General features: G+C 42.2%; 1 protein-coding gene across 4 annotated transcripts in view; it reads right to left on the reverse strand.

Annotated features, from left to right (window-relative positions):
- Window positions 1–737: 737 nt before the first annotated feature.
- The window catches only part of LOC116948737 (nucleolar transcription factor 1-like), a 33,175-nt gene continuing 18,043 nt past the window's right edge, over window positions 738–15,869 (reverse strand). For all 4 annotated transcript variants that reach the window (XM_032965766.2, XM_032965767.2, XM_032965765.2 and 1 more), the window contains exons 14-21: window positions 15,662–15,850; window positions 7,561–7,671; window positions 6,178–6,251; window positions 5,848–6,037; window positions 5,563–5,610; window positions 5,305–5,391; window positions 4,424–4,561; window positions 738–4,324 (exon numbers count right to left, since the gene is read on the reverse strand). In XM_032965766.2, the coding sequence (XP_032821657.1) occupies window positions 4,226–4,324; window positions 4,424–4,561; window positions 5,305–5,391; window positions 5,563–5,610; window positions 5,848–6,037; window positions 6,178–6,251; window positions 7,561–7,671; window positions 15,662–15,850 (936 nt within the window). In that variant the 3' untranslated portion in view covers window positions 738–4,225. The remainder of the gene's footprint in view (window positions 4,325–4,423; window positions 4,562–5,304; window positions 5,392–5,562; window positions 5,611–5,847; window positions 6,038–6,177; window positions 6,252–7,560; window positions 7,672–15,661; window positions 15,851–15,869) is intronic.

Below are 15,869 nucleotides of genomic sequence, written 5' to 3' on the forward strand. Positions count from 1 at the left end.
ATTTTGATTCACGTCGATTTTTTCTGACTTTGTGAACTAAGACACAAAGTCACCCGTTTGATGATTGAAAATATGTAAATTTCTAAATATCACTGTCCTGGTCACAAAAGCAGAGTTTGTGGGGAATAGCCATTTTCCGTACTTTTGAGGCATAAGCAATTAGGACATAACCCTTACTACCCAGGAACTAAAAACAATTGTTACAGTGTTATCACCAGGAATGAACCAAGCCAAGCAAGCCTGGATAGTTCGTGGATGAATGGATAACCGACCACCATGCGTAACAGGTTGTTACAGGTTACTACAGGGCTACGAAGTGGGCAGCAGAGGCTAATTCAGCAAAGTCCATTGTTGTGCTGCAATTATGTCCCCATGTCTATGCTGTGCACCTTCATCAAGCCGCACTGACCAGCGTCCCGGTAAACATGCAACGCTGGGCATGTGATTGGAACCGTTGAGCCAACGTTGGGCCAACGTTCTCTATTCACTAAGGTGAAGAATGGTCAAATAACATTTCACTACCTGCACAACGTGGGGTGGGCCTCATCCAGCAGTGGATTGACAACAGGGGTGCACATGCATATTAAACTTGTGCAATTAACACCAAATTTGGGGTTGGTGGTAATTACTATCACGTTAGTTCAAACGTCACTTTGCCTTGTGCACAAACATAAACGCAAACGTTAAAAACACTATTTAAAGCATAAGTAGGAAAGCATTAAACAAGTGTGACGATATTTGAAGTTTTGTTCACTTTTATTTTAAAGTCGGTATTACAGTTCCAGTCAAAAAAAGAGTCTATATGATAAGACAGAAAACTTGAAAAAGGCAGATTTTTTTTGTATATAAAATCTACAATTACGGTATTATCAAAATCTCAGTAAAATGTATGCAAAGCCCTCAGACAAAATACCAACATTCTGAAAAGCCATACACATCAAATGAAACACTTGCTGAAAGGGCAGAGATCTTCAAAGAATTAACACATTTCAAATAAATGGAAAACTGTTCTGGCTTTATTTACTGTATATACAAATGCCCACATATTTCAGAAGCCCTGAATCCATGTTCAAAGATCTGTTCGTGTGGCAATTCCTGTAGATTTTGTCAAAAGTTAAGCTCCGTATACAACTCACCCAAGAAGCAAAACAGCGTCCACTAAGATGTCAGTTTTAATAAGCTAAATGAAGACAGAAAATTCACATCTACAATGTGAAGACTCACAATTGATCTTAAGTTTCATGAGCACAGTGAAAATGGCAATAAAACATTTCGATTACATAATACAAAAAGCAGGGCCTTACTTGTGTTTAGAAAATTAACTGAAACGCAGCCAATGGGAGTTGCTGACAGCTTCTTAAAAGTGTTCATTCAAACTTGCAAAGGAAAACACACCTTGCGTCCAAACCTTGCAATGTCAGACACAAAAATGCAGTCCCTTTATTTAAGCCAACAACGAAGTGAATGAAATATTCCAATATGACCCCCTACGTTTTGGGTCAGGCCATGTATACGTTTTATGCCAAAATTCTTGTCATTAACCCCGATCACGTTTAAAAGATGACCTTTTCCAATGCATAGATGACATTCTATTACAGTTATGCTTCTAAATAAAAATTTACTCAAATATTCTTAACAATTTGGATTTATAATGGAATTACACGTTTGTGCACCATTCATCAGATGAGAAAACCACCTAAGTTTGGTTCACTTTTATTTTAAAGTCAACAGATGAGAAAACCACAAGTGGGGAGATAATGCAGGGCTTTAAAAGTAGGCAGTGTAAATGTTCATAGATGAACCAAGACTGAGATTTTAAATGTAACAACTGATGCATAAAAATGGAACACGGAATTTTCATATCTGAACATGCCGCTGTTGAAACTGATGCCATTCTGTTGTGAGCAATACATTTTGAGGGTTCAATTTTTAAGACTGGTTATTTAGTATTAGAATATTGCCACAGCCAACCTTTGTGATTGTTGGTACAAGCCTTTCTTAAAATAATGGAAGTGACCAGCCTCCATTTACTTAAAAAGGAAGATATTAAACATAACGCTGTTATTGCCTAAAGCTACAGCTGCAGCCAGGTCATTGAATGAGTGAGGTCTGGAGTGATTTGTGATAGGAGAAATTTCTTACTGAACGGACACACCTGTACCTTACAAGCGCCTTAATTTCCTAAAAGCGAGCCTTAACAGTAACAGACTTGTTGTAAAATGTAACCTTTAGTTATTTATTTTACGTTTCTTACATATCAGCATGCAAGTATTCAAACATGTTTCTATATCTTACAATCACATTACATTTTTAATAAAATGATAACACCAATATTTTTCCTTTTTTTGTATGTATAAAACTGAGGAACGCCTAACATGTTGACACCACCTACTGTGCTACCACTTTTACGTACAGGTCAGGAAAAATATGTGCAAGGTGACTTGCCCCACACACAAAACGATTTTGCAAAGATTTAAAAAATCTTAAAAAATATTTATAAACATGGCCCTTGCTTTAAACAAAAATAAGTAATAGTTCATGTTTTTGTTTTATTTAAACAGGTAGCGAATATAAAGAGTTGTTTTGCTTGGTCAGGTGATTTTTACTTCTAATGATAAAACAATAAAAAACACATTGGCCCATTATCATAAGCTAAATTAGATGTGAATAACTATTGTGGTTCCACCCACATTTCAACGGAGGGACCAATGATACAAATTACACTGTTTAAAAAAACGAGCTGAACTTATTTACCGAAAATATTTACACATGTAAAATAAATGTGCAACAAAAAATACAAATTAAGTAACAATGTAAATGACCATCTGCAAGCAACAACCAAGTGATAAAGGAAATACTCTGGACTGATGTATGGTCAAAAACTTGTTGTGAAGCTCGTGTATTTTACTTTCAAAATGAGTTTTCCTTGTTTTGTTAGCTTGAAAAAAAGCTTCACAGTCCTTACAAACAAAAGCGAAGGGGAATGAAAACAATTACAAAAACACAGCTACAATTTAACCTGATTGTTTTATGAATTTCAATTAACGTATACCAGGTGGTGTTAATCGGTAACACAGACGTACCTGCATGCTATACACGCTCTAGGAAATCACCAATTCGCCTTTTCGCTTAAATGTAAAATGGAAACAAATTCCATTTTGATCTACAGTATTTTAACTTAAAGAAGCCTGCGGGCAGGCAGGACTTGACACTGAACCTTTCGCATACTTGGTGGATAATAAACCTTCACCCAGTATGGTGCATCAGCCGCCAGCTCACTTAACAGATTTCAGCCATGCATGATGACAAATGTATAATGACGTGTCTTGGTCAGGCCTTCCCTTCACCAACACACCACAAACTTTTAATCATGCCACTGTCTCATGTATTTCAAACACAATGCAGCACTTTCTTCCTATGTAACAATCTTTGACGTTATTAGGCGAAATTAAAAATGTAAAATTGCGATGGCCAAGATATACGATGATAGACGCTAAGATAACTTATCTATGATGTTCAAAGAGGGATGTTGGACATCTTAGTGAAGGCACCCTACCCCTACCCCGACTGTCCCCACCCACCACGGCACAACCCCTCCAGTCCTTCCACAACCCCCCCACCACTTCCCAAACCCAGCCTAAGCTTTGTGTCTGGAGGAAAGGGGCAGGGCCTAAAGAAGGGGTGGGTCCTGTAAAGGAAAGGCGTGAAACTAAACGAGGAAGAGCTGGGGCCTAAATAGAAAGAGGTTGGGCCCTCAGGAGTAAGGGGGCATAACGAGGAAGGGCATGACCCTGAAGAGGCAGTTCCCCTGCAGAGGTTTAACTCCCAATTTAATATAAGCGTAGAGTAAAATACCTCCATCAGGCACCATACCTTTCGTGCCACAGATGCAGCCAGAGGCCAACTAGTCATGTGTAAAAGGTTTTGGGGGATTATTTCTCCCTATTGACCATAAATAAAAGACTAATGACAATGGCCGCAATTGGGTACCCATTCTATAAATTACCCCTTAAACATAGGCATCTGGTCATGTTGCCGGACTTTGCTGTCCTGTAGCATTGCCAAAACCAATTGAAACATGGCGAGTAAAATAAAGTGACATTTAAGTGATGCTCCACATGAGACAAGAATTAAACCACCTGATCAGTTACATTTATTGAAGTTCATTTTGTTACTATGAGGAGCACCGCTGCCAGGAATGACATTTTGGCCAACATTTCTGGGTTCAGTCAGAGTCCGAATCGGATCCCTCTTCGGACGATGATTCGCTGTCACTGCTGTTGTTGTTGCCTTCCTCCCCATCTTCTTCATCATCGTCTTCATTCTAGAGTACAAACACACACACACACGACAGAGAACATGAAGCAAAAGCACACATTTGACGTACAAGAGCACGACTTGGGTAAAAGTGAAAAATGTCTACCTCATCGTCATCATCATCATCTTCATCGTCATCATCATCATCACTGTCATTATCTCCCTCTGAAGACTCCTCCTGGCCATCCCCTTCCTCCTCATCATCGTCTTCATCTTCTGATGACTCCTCATCATCTTCATCCTCCTGTATCAAATACAAGTGATTAACTCAGTGCATAGGTCACAAATGCACTGTGGCTACAAACTCGAAGGCCACTTTAGCTGACCTAAAGTTCACTGCCTTAAGTGTCCATAGTAACTCCTCCAAGCAGGGGCGGAGCCAGGGGGGGTGACAGGGGTGACATTCTGCGTATAAGTGTACGACACTCGGTCTGGCAGACTCCGTGCAACTGCAATGTCAGAGTGTGTCGCCAACCGATGGCGTCTAGTTCAACAGCCTGACTCTCTAATCATTCTTCAAATAAAAATTTGTTGAATGTCACCCCGGCCTGAAATCCTGGCTCCGCCCCTGCCTCCAAGCATAGTAAGCTCATGCACACAGTAACCATGTCCTAAAAGTTGACATGTGACCTCCCTGCAGGTAATTATAATAAAATATAATAAAACAGCTGCCAAATATTAGGGTGCCAACTTCCCACTCTTGTGGATGCTGGGGACTGCCAGAGAATAGGGTGGGGAATGAGGTGAGAAAGGTAAAAATGTTGCCAAAATAGGGCTAGAAACAAATGTGGCAAGTACACATTATTTTACTTGTTATCATTAAGTATGTGCAACTTCGTTGTTAAAATAAATAAATAGTCCAGTAACGATATACAACAAGGTTAACAAAGTACCATGATGGCCAGAATATACAGGGTGATGGTGTCTGAGCCTTGAATATGGTGGATCACAGCAATGTAGTGAAAGGCACCCAAGAAGGTTACTTACAGACTCCTCTTGATCTTTCTTCGATTTTTTGTTCGCCGGTTTTGCTTTTGCGGTTACGGCTGAGGGCTTTGCTGAACCTCTTCGCTTCTTTATAAGGAAAGCAAATCACAAACGAAAGCAAAACACATAACACAAGATGAAAAGAACATGACAAACTACATCTTGTGTGACTTACTGCAGTATGTACCTGACCAAAATGTTATCAAATAATGACTCTTCCAACCATTTTCAAAGTAAAGGGTAACATCAAATACTTACATTTGTGACGAACTCCTTGTACAGGGCTTTATCAGCTGCGGGCAGCGTCTAGAACCAAAATAACAGTTTATTTGTTATAATTCGATAAGTTCTCAACGTAACTGCTTTCACAATCCAAAATTGTAAACATGTATCAAATTATCAATAGTGCAGTTTTAGCTGTTTCCAGTTAATATTTTTTGAGGTGCTTTTATTTGGCAGATCAGTGAGAATGCCGAAGCAATTCTCCCAACACTGACACAATATTATTATACTATTAAAATGTCAGTGGATTACGGGCACTACCTTTATCCAGGCCTCGAGCTGAGCCTTGTACTTCTTTTGAGCCTCCTCTGCCAGTTGCTTGTAGCGGTCCTTCTGCCCCTGGCCAATTTTCTGCCAGCGACGGCCGATCTCCATCATGCGCTCACGCAGGGTGATGTGCGACAGCTCCCCGTTGGACAGCAGCTGCTGTGAGAACATCTGGTAGCCACTCCTGCACATGGCAGACAAGTTTGCACGTGGCTCATTAGCGCCGAGTCTCACTTGGTGGCAGCAGATACTGAAATAAACGGTATTCCCGAAAGGGAAAGGAGCAGAAAAATTCAGTCGAGATGGTGGCTGGAAATGACTTACGTTGGTGGCTTCTTGGGTTCCCCCTCAAAGTGAGCCTTCTTTACAGGGGCGGTTTTCATTTCAGCAACTTGTTTCTGTTGATAAACAGTCACTTCATTTAAACCCGTTCAAAAATACATACCTCTTTTGCATTGACCAGTGTGGTCAAACAAACTCCATGGCCAATACGGTGTCCGGGAGGGTCTTCATGCAGTAGTAGACTCACAAAATTGTAAAATAAATACCTGGACCGTCGACAACCTTTCAGGTAAACATTCAAGGATTTTTAGAAAACATCCGGCGTTATGCAAAGGGAAGCTTATTTGTCAGGATTATCAAGACTACGTAACCACTGGACAAATCCAGCCCTCACACATCTAATGTAGTCCATGGCGTCACTCCTACTATTAATAGCGGTTTCCCCCCGCAGCTTTGAAATGTAATTAACAAAGTTAATTATTTCACTTGACTGTCGAAAATAACAAATCCGCTAATAGGTTGTGTAAAATAATAGGCTCTGTCGTGATGTGACGTGGGTATGTGGGGGTGAAATGGGTGGGAGCCTTGGAAGCTGGAACCACGAGATTCATCCATTTACTGTGCATCACTCTCCTCTTGCTTGCGTCTGCTGATCACATCGTTTACTATCTCCATCTTCTGAATATATCTCTCTTCTCTCATCTCCGATCTCTCATATCTCTCCTCTGAATATACCTATCTCTGTCATATCTCCCATCTGAATATATTCTGAGCTCTCATAAGTCTATTCTGAACAAATCTTTCCAATAACTTCTCTCTTCTGAATGTGCCTTTCTTACAACACTGTTGAATAAAGAGTTCTAGCTCATATTTCTCCTCCGATTAAATCTGTCAAATAATTCTCAAATCTCTCTTCTAAATGTTTTCTCCTCTATATATGTTATATTTCTACTAAACTATCTCGTATGTCTCTCTTTTCAACATTTTTCCTCTCTTATGAATACATCGTTAACCCATCTTGATGCTATTTATTGTTTTAATGTACGTGGTCCCCAGCTGTCACTGTACATCAATGTGATGCTCAAAGGAAAGTCTGGAGACTTGCATCTACTCGTGATAATACTGCATTGAAAGTGGTGCACAAGTACAAATAACAAAAACTCATACTTGTCAATAACACTGCCTTAAAAAAACAGGTACATAACAGATGATATTTCAGGCAATGGCTCTCCTCCTTCACAGCACACAGGGAGAACCGGAGAGGCAGAGTCACTGTCTCACTCCACCACTCTGGCATGACTATGTCCTGTTAAGAAGGGTCAATGACCAACATGCCACCTATTATATATTATTATATACTTTTTTTTTGAGCCATTGTTATTGACAAATGCGTTGAGTTTTTTTTCCATATATATTCGGACTTACATCATATCGCTTCTGGCTCTCAGCTGCTGCCTTGATCCAGGGCATCTTCTGCTTCTTCTCAAGAGCCTTCCACTCCACCTCAAGTGCCCGAGTCGTCTTCTTTTGGTCATTCTACCACAAGCCATTTAAAAACATCAACAGGGCATTTTTTTATTTAAAAAAATCTGCCACAGTCTCTTGCGATCCCTTTGAGCTTCAAGAACTTGGAAATCATATTTTGGCTTATTTGGCAAGTAATTGATTGTTGGATGACATGTTTGTTCATATTTTCCATTAAAATAATTATCTTTAACCCGCGGGGTATACCACTTTTTACAAACAAAACAAGACCCTGCGGGGTATATGGAGGTGCGGGCTATCCCAAAAATATTTTACACGTGTGACATGTCATAACTTGTTTAATTTTTTCATGGTAGGACTATCCACTCACGTTATCACGTTAAAATGAATTGTTTGAACAATTAAACGACAATGTTTGAAGTGCGCGCACTGTTTACCGGCAACGGGAGAGCTGGGGGGAGAGAGAGGTGGGGGGTTGGGGGGTGGGGCAGCTGGGGGGAGTGAGAGGTGGGGGTAGCTGGGGGGAGAGAGAGGTGGGGGGTTGGGGGGTGGGGTAGCTGGGGGGAGAGAGGTGGGGGTTTGGGCAGCTGGGGGGAGAGAGAGGTGGGGGTTGGGGGTTGGGGCAGCTGGGGGGAGAGAGAGGTGGGGGTTGGGGGGTGGGGCAGCTGGGGGGAGAGATGTGGGGGGTTGGGTGTTGGGCAGCTGGGGAGAGAGAGGTGGGGGTTGGGGGGTGGGGTAGCTGGGGGGAGAGAGAGGTGGGGGGTTGGGGGGTTGGGCAGCTGGGGAGAGAGGTGGGGGGTTGGGCAGCTGGGGAGAGAGAGGTGGGGGTTGGGGGGTGGGGCAGCTGGGGAGAGAGAGGTGGGGGTTGGGGCAGCTGGGGGAAGAGAGAGGTGGGGGTTGGGAAGTGGGGTAGCTGGGGGGAGAGAGAGGTGGGGGTTGGGGTAGCTGGGGGGAGAGAGAGGTGGGGGTTGGGGGGTTGGGCAGCTGGGGAGAGAGAGGTGGGGGTTGGGGCAGCTGGGGGGAGAGGTGGGGGTTGGGAGGTGGGGTAGCTGGGGGGATAGAGAGGTGGGGGGTTGGGTAGCTGGGGGGAGAGAGAGGTGGGGGGTTGGGGGTGGGGTAGCTGGGGGGAGAGAGAGGTGGGGGTTGGGGCAGCTGGGGGGAGAGAGAGGTGGGGGTTGGGGGGTGGGGTAGCTGGGGGGAGAGAGAGGTGGGGGGTTGGGGTAGCTGGGGGGAGAGAGAGGTGGGGGTTGGGGGGTGGGGTAGCTGGGGGGAGAGAGAGGTGGGGGTTGGGGCAGCTGGGGGGAGAGAGATGTGGGGGGTTGGAGGGTGGGGTAGCTGGGGGGAGGGAGAGGTGGGGGTTGGGGCAGCTGGGGGGAGAGAGAGGTGGGGGTTGGGGCAGCTGGGGGGAGAGAGAGGTGGGGGTTGGGGCAGCTGGGGGGAGAGAGAGGTGGGGGGTTGGGGGGTGGGGTAGCTGGGGGGAGGGAGAGGTGGGGTGGGGCAGTTGGAGGAGAGGTGGGGGGTTGGGGAGAGGCAACGGCGTTACCAAAGCGCCGCTAATATCTGCGCAGTGCGCGATCTACCAGTGCTAAAACTTTACTTATCTACCAGTTGCGTTACTTATTTATTAGATATTTACTTTTGTTACTTATTTACTGTTTTAAGTTCACTCGTTTCCGGTTAGTTTGTTTTATTTGTGCATATTATGATTTGAATGTTAACAACTGATAGTGGAATGTATTACAAATGTAAACTTCGTATTGATGGAATTAAGCTGCGGTAACGACGTTAAATATATGAATGCATGCGGGGTATATGGAGGTGCGGGCTATCTGAAATTTGTTTTACACAAAACGCTATTTTTGCGGGGTATATGCGTCTGCGGGTTATATGCGTATGCGGGCTATATGCGGGAAAATACGGTATATTCCAACAGTAACATTTAAGCCGCATGATGAGGAAACGAAATTACCACTTAGAACTCTCGCAGCAAACAGATGACCATCCTGTTTGACAGACAAGACCAGGACGATGACATCACCGAACTACTTCTGAAGTCACTTCAATGCACCTCTTCTGGATGATATATTTTGTGCATTATTCCCATTGTGTAATTGTTTACCCAGGAAAGGCTCAGAGTCTCAAGACTGTTCCAAAAGGGCCCTGCCAAGCGTTTGCAGGAGGTGACGTTGCCGTATAATCCCAATAGAGTATTTTGCAAGTGAACTTTTTGCACGTTAGGATGTTTGTCCATTACTAGTTCCAGTGAGGGAAAAAAAGTGTTTGATCCCCTGCTGATTTTGTACAATTGCCCACTGACAAAGAAATGATCAGTCTATAATTTTAATGGTAGGTTTATTTGAACAGTGAGACAGAATAACAACAAAATCCAGAAAAACGCATGCCAAATATGTTATAAATTTATTTCCATTGCAATGAGGGAAATAAGTATTTGACCCCCTCTCAATCAGAAAGACTGCTGGCTCCCAGGTGTCTTTTATACAGGTAACGAGCTGAGATTAGGAGCACACTCTTAAATGGAGTGCTCCTAATATCAGCTTGTTACCTGTATAAAAGACACCTGTCCATAGAAGCAATCAATCAATCAGATTCCAAACTCTCCACCATGGCCAAGACCAAAGAGCTCTCCAATGATGTCACGGACAAGATTGTAAACCTACACAAGGCTGGCATGGGCTACAAGACCACTGCCAAGCAGCTTGGTGAGAAGGTGACAACAGTTGGTGCGATTATTCGCAAATGGAAGAACCACAAAAGAACTGTCAATCTCCCTCGGCCTGGGGCTCCATGCAAGATCTCACCTCGTGGAGTTGCAATGATCATGAGAACGGTGAGGAATCAGCCCAGAACTACACGGAAGGATCTTGTCAATGATCTCAAGGCAGCTGGGACCATAGTCACCAAGAAAACAATTGGTAACACACTACGCCGTGAAGAACTGAAATCCTGCAGCGCCCGCAAGGTCCCCCTGCTCAAGAAAGCACATATACATGGCCGTCTGAAGTTTGCTAATGAACATCTGAATGATTCAGAGGACAACTGGGTGAAAGTAAAATAATAAAATAAAATAAGACAATAAAATTCTCACGACGTTTCAGGCCACAACACAAGTAGCCTTCATCAGGTGAAAGAACAGAACTGTCGGGACGACAGTGCTCCAATGAGTGTTGTTAAGATTCGTAGCGTCTTTTTAAGCTCGGTGAGAGGCGTGAACCTCTTGACAAAGGAGTTTTAGTATCAAAGCAGGATAATTTAGCATTGAAATAGCTGAGGGATTGGCTTGTGACAGAAATAGCCATGTTAAAGTCAGAGTTTACCTATCAACAGAGACATTTAGTATATGGACGCTAAAGGCCTCCAACTACCCAACTTTCATACAGTAAACCGATGTGAAAAGAACTAAGTCTATATTACATAATATAATAAATGTAAATTTTGATTTAAAGCTTTTGTGACTGCAGTAATTCATATTCTTAGTTTTTTCGGTAAAGTCACGTTGAAGAGAAACAACAAAATAACAAAATATATATAAAACAATAAAAAATTCTCACGACGTTTCGACCATAACTCAAACGGTCATCATCAGGTGTGTCGGTTTGCATAAATTTATTTTGAAAACGGCATATTTATTTATTTATATATAAAAAAATAACGTTTGCGTCACGCGCAGCGATTGGCAGTTTGCCCAGGACTAGTCCATCTATTTTTTGAAAAGGGGAGGGGGGAGACGAAATTTGTTTTTATGTATGCTGTCTGAAAGCCACTGTAAGCGTGAACAATCAATCAAGAACTGAAATGATTTATCAAATCTTTCCAATGATTGCTAAGATAGAATCCATCTTCTCGGTTGAAATTGTCTCTGTGCTTGTATATGTGGATAGCCTCATGAACGAATCTCTCATGGAAGCCAGATGGCTTACAAAGAACCTCCGTCTTGGAAAAGTCAATGGCATGTGAGCCTACTGAATTAGAACAATGATCTGCTACGGCCGAGGTGTTGTTCACGCTTACAGTGGCTTTCAGACAGCATACATAAAAACAAATTTCGTCTCCCCCCTCCTCTTTTCAAAAAATAGATGGACTAGTCCTGGGCAAACTGCCAATTGCTGCGCGTGACGCAAACGTTATTTTTTATATATATATAAATAAATATGCCGTTTTCAAAATAAATTTATGCAAACCGACACACCTGATGATGACCGTTTGAGTTATGGTCGAAACGTCGTGAGAATTTTTTATTGTTTTATATATATTTTGTTATTTTGTTGTTTCTCTTCAACGTGACTTTACCGAAAAAACTAAGAATATGAATTACTGCAGTCACGAAAGCTTTAAATCAAAATTTAATCGCCTCTACGGGGAGGGTTTTCACATAACTTTAAGATCCTTCAACAAACTCCGGGATAAGAAAGCTCAGCTGATCGAGTCTCTCACCTTCCTGAAGAGATGCCGCGACTCTGGGGTAATACCAATCGCATTTACACTCACCTCTGCTACTGTAACTTCTTCTAATGCGAAACGAATTCTTTACAAAACTAGCTTAGCTCTTATCTCAGAAAAAATCAGACTTATACGCACAGAACTAGATCAGTTAGACAAGACACTCTACAAATCACACTTATCATTGACGGCAATAATGTCCACATCGGATTGGGAACATGTAGACAATATGACTGCCTCTTCAGCTGCTACTATGTCGACCAAATGTAAGGAAAACCTGATTTCCAAATTTAACCTCCTCTTCAACAAAAGACCGGACCCACACACCAAAAAGTTAGACGTTAATAAAGTCGTAATTAATCGCAGTAACAGTTCTATTTCCGATGGTCTGAAATCCGTTTTAGCTAAAGGTCTAAACTTTGCAGTCACACCTAAACACATACCAGTTAATGATATAATTGCCCAAGTAGACGTTGCTCTCAGGGGCCTGGGTCACATCGCTGCAGACGTGGCAAGATCTGAAATCGCTGCAACCCTCAAAAACGCTAAGATGCCAGCTAGCAACCTCAGCAAAGATGAGCGTTTTGAATTATATAAATTAAAAAAGAGGAATGATATTGTAGTTCTCTCAGCTGACAAAGGCAATGCTACTGTCATCATGGATAAAATAGAATACAACAACAAAATTAAAGAATTACTCGACGATGGTAGTTATACAAAAATAAAAAGAGATCCCACCAACAGCCTCGTCACACAAACCAACAAAATAATTTCTGATTCAACCGCATTAATTGATCAATCTAAACAGTTTTCGTTGAAACCTTCTGCTGCCAGGCCACCAAGATTATACGGCTTACCAAAAATACATAAAGTTGATACACCTCTTCGTCCCATAGTCTCTACTATCAGCTCCCCCACCTACAAACTAGCTCGTTTTTTGTCTGAAATCCTGCGTCCTTTCACTGGAAAGACCACCTCTGCGGTACAAAATTCTACTCACCTGGTATCAACAATCAAGGGTATTTCCCTGTCCCCAGACGACCTGCTTGTCAGTTTTGATGTAGTTTCCTTATTCACCAAGGTTCCTGTACCTGACACCATTCCAATCATTGAAGACTTGGTTCATCAAGGACTAAACACTGAGGTACCCCCCCTGGTGAGACACTGTTTAACCAATACATACTTCACTTGGAATGGAACTTTCTACAAACAAACTGAGGGCACCCCAATGGGCTCCCCCCTTTCTCCAGTTATAGCTAACATTTTCATGGAGAAATTTGAGACTGACGCCATCCAGACTGCCACTCTGCGCCCAACCTTATGGAAGAGGTACGTGGATGACACTTTTGTCATCTGGCCACATGGCCGGCCTGCTCTAGACCAATTCTTCGACCACATCAATTCCATACACCCAGCCATCAGATTTACCATGGAAGTCGAAATAGATGGCAAGATACCTTTTTTGGATGTCCTAATTAAAAAGAGACCTGATGGTTCAATGAGCCACTCTGTCTACAGGAAAGCTACCCATACGGATGCTTATCTGAAACCGGATTCCCACCACCATCCATCACAGAAGAATTCTCTCATCAAGACTCTGTATCATAGAGCCCAATGCATATCCGACCAGGAACACATAAGCAGTGAACTCAAGCACGTACACCAAGCTCTTAGGGCTAATGGTTACTCCGACTATACAATCCGCAAAGCTATCACTCAAACCATGAAGAAGAACCCTCTTGAGGAGCCTTTCAAAACCATCACTTTACCCTACATTGCTGGGATCACAAAAAACATCTCCAAAATCTTGAATAAACACAAGATCCAGGTCCGTTTCAACACATTACATAAAATCCGTGATCTGGTTCCGTCTGTAAAAGATGTGATTCCGGACATACAATACCCTGGTGTCTACAAACTAAGTTGCCTCTGTGGTAGTAGTTACATTGGAGAAACCAAACGCCATATCTCGGACCGCATTCGTGAACATAAAGCAGACCTTAAACACGGTAGGACCAACACCTCGGCCGTAGCAGATCATTGTTCTAATTCAGTAGGCTCACATGCCATTGACTTTTCCAAGACGGAGGTTCTTTGTAAGCCATCTGGCTTCCATGAGAGATTCGTTCATGAGGCTATCCACATATACAAGCACAGAGACAATTTCAACCGAGAAGATGGATTCTATCTTAGCAATCATTGGAAAGATTTGATAAATCATTTCAGTTCTTGATTGATTGTTCACGCTTACAGTGGCTTTCAGACAGCATACATAAAAACAAATTTCGTCTCCCCCCTCCTCTTTTCAAAAAATAGATGGACTAGTCCTGGGCAAACTGCCAATCGCTGCGCGTGACGCAAACGTTATTTTTTTTATATATAAATAAATAAATATGCCGTTTTCAAAATAAATTTATGCAAACCGACACACCTGATGATGACCGTTTGAGTTATGGTCGAAACGTCGTGAGAATTTTTTATTGTTTTATATATATTTTGTTATTTTGTTGTTTCTCTTCAACGTGACTTTACCGAAAAAACTAAGAATATAATAAATGTACTTAATATATTCTTCAATAAGCTGGGCTATTAATCACAAAGCATATACTAAATGATATTTGGGTACTTGGAGGCCTTTAGCGTCCATATACTAAATGCCTCTGTTGATAGGCAAACTTTGACTTTAACATAGCTATTTCTGTCACAAGCTAATCCCTCAGCTAATTCAATGCTAAATTCTCCTGCTTTGATACTTAAACTCCTTTGTCAAAAGGTTTCACGCCTCTCACCGAGCTTAAAAAGACGCTACGAATCTTAACACCACTCATTGGAGCACTGTCATCCCGACAGTTCTGTTCTTTCACCTGATGAAAGCTACTTGTGTTGTGGCGGAAACGTCGTGAGAATTTTATTGTCTTATTTTATTTCATTATTTTATTCTCATTCTACGTGACTTTACCGAAAGAACCAAAGAAGACTTGGAGAAGATCTGCAAAGAGGAGTGGGACAAAATTCCTCCTGAGATGTGTGAAAACCTGGTGGCCAATTACAAGAAACGTCTGACCTCTGTGATTGCCAACACGGGTTTTGCCACCAAGTACTAAGTCATGTTTTGCAGAGGGGTCAAATACTTATTTCCCTCATTAAAATGCAAATCAATTTATAATATTTTTGACATGCGTTTTTCTGGATTTTTTTGTTATTCTGTCTCTCATTGTTCAAATAAACATACCATTAAAATTATAGACTGATCATTTCTTTGTCAGTGGGCAAACATACAAAATCAGCAGGGGATCAAATACTTTTTTCCCTCACTGTACATGTTATGTCGTTTATTGTGAAAATTCGGTGACAGTTCCTATGATCACTGTTACATTGCTTTTATGGCTTTCTTTTGGTGATTTCGAAAACGTTTTTTGGTTTAAGTTTTTGTTAAGCTATAGGAGGAAACCGGATCACCCAGTGGAAACCCATGCAGAGAAAGGTGCTCGTGTCAGAAATTAAACCTAGGCCCTTCTTCTTACTGTCACCACTGTGCCACAATACTGCCTAAATACAATTTGAGTTACGACACTGCCCTTACCTTGAAGCGTGCCAGGTACTCGTCCAGCTTGCTCATCTGGAAGAGCTCCTCAGGGGTCTTGGGGGGATCAGGCATGCGGCCACGTCGGGCACTGCTGTTACTGGCAGAATCCTTCTTCTCCTTGAGCTGCGTCTGCATCTTTTGCTCGTAGTCTGCCTTCATGGATGCCTCCAGCTTCTTGTACTTCTCCTGGATTTTTGTACGTTCA

The sequence above is a fragment of the Petromyzon marinus genome, chromosome 34, assembly GCF_048934315.1.
Source record: "Petromyzon marinus isolate PM22_M1 ecotype Great Lakes invasive population chromosome 34, UKy_Petmar_22M1.pri1.0, whole genome shotgun sequence".
NCBI lineage: Eukaryota > Metazoa > Chordata > Hyperoartia > Petromyzontiformes > Petromyzontidae > Petromyzon > Petromyzon marinus.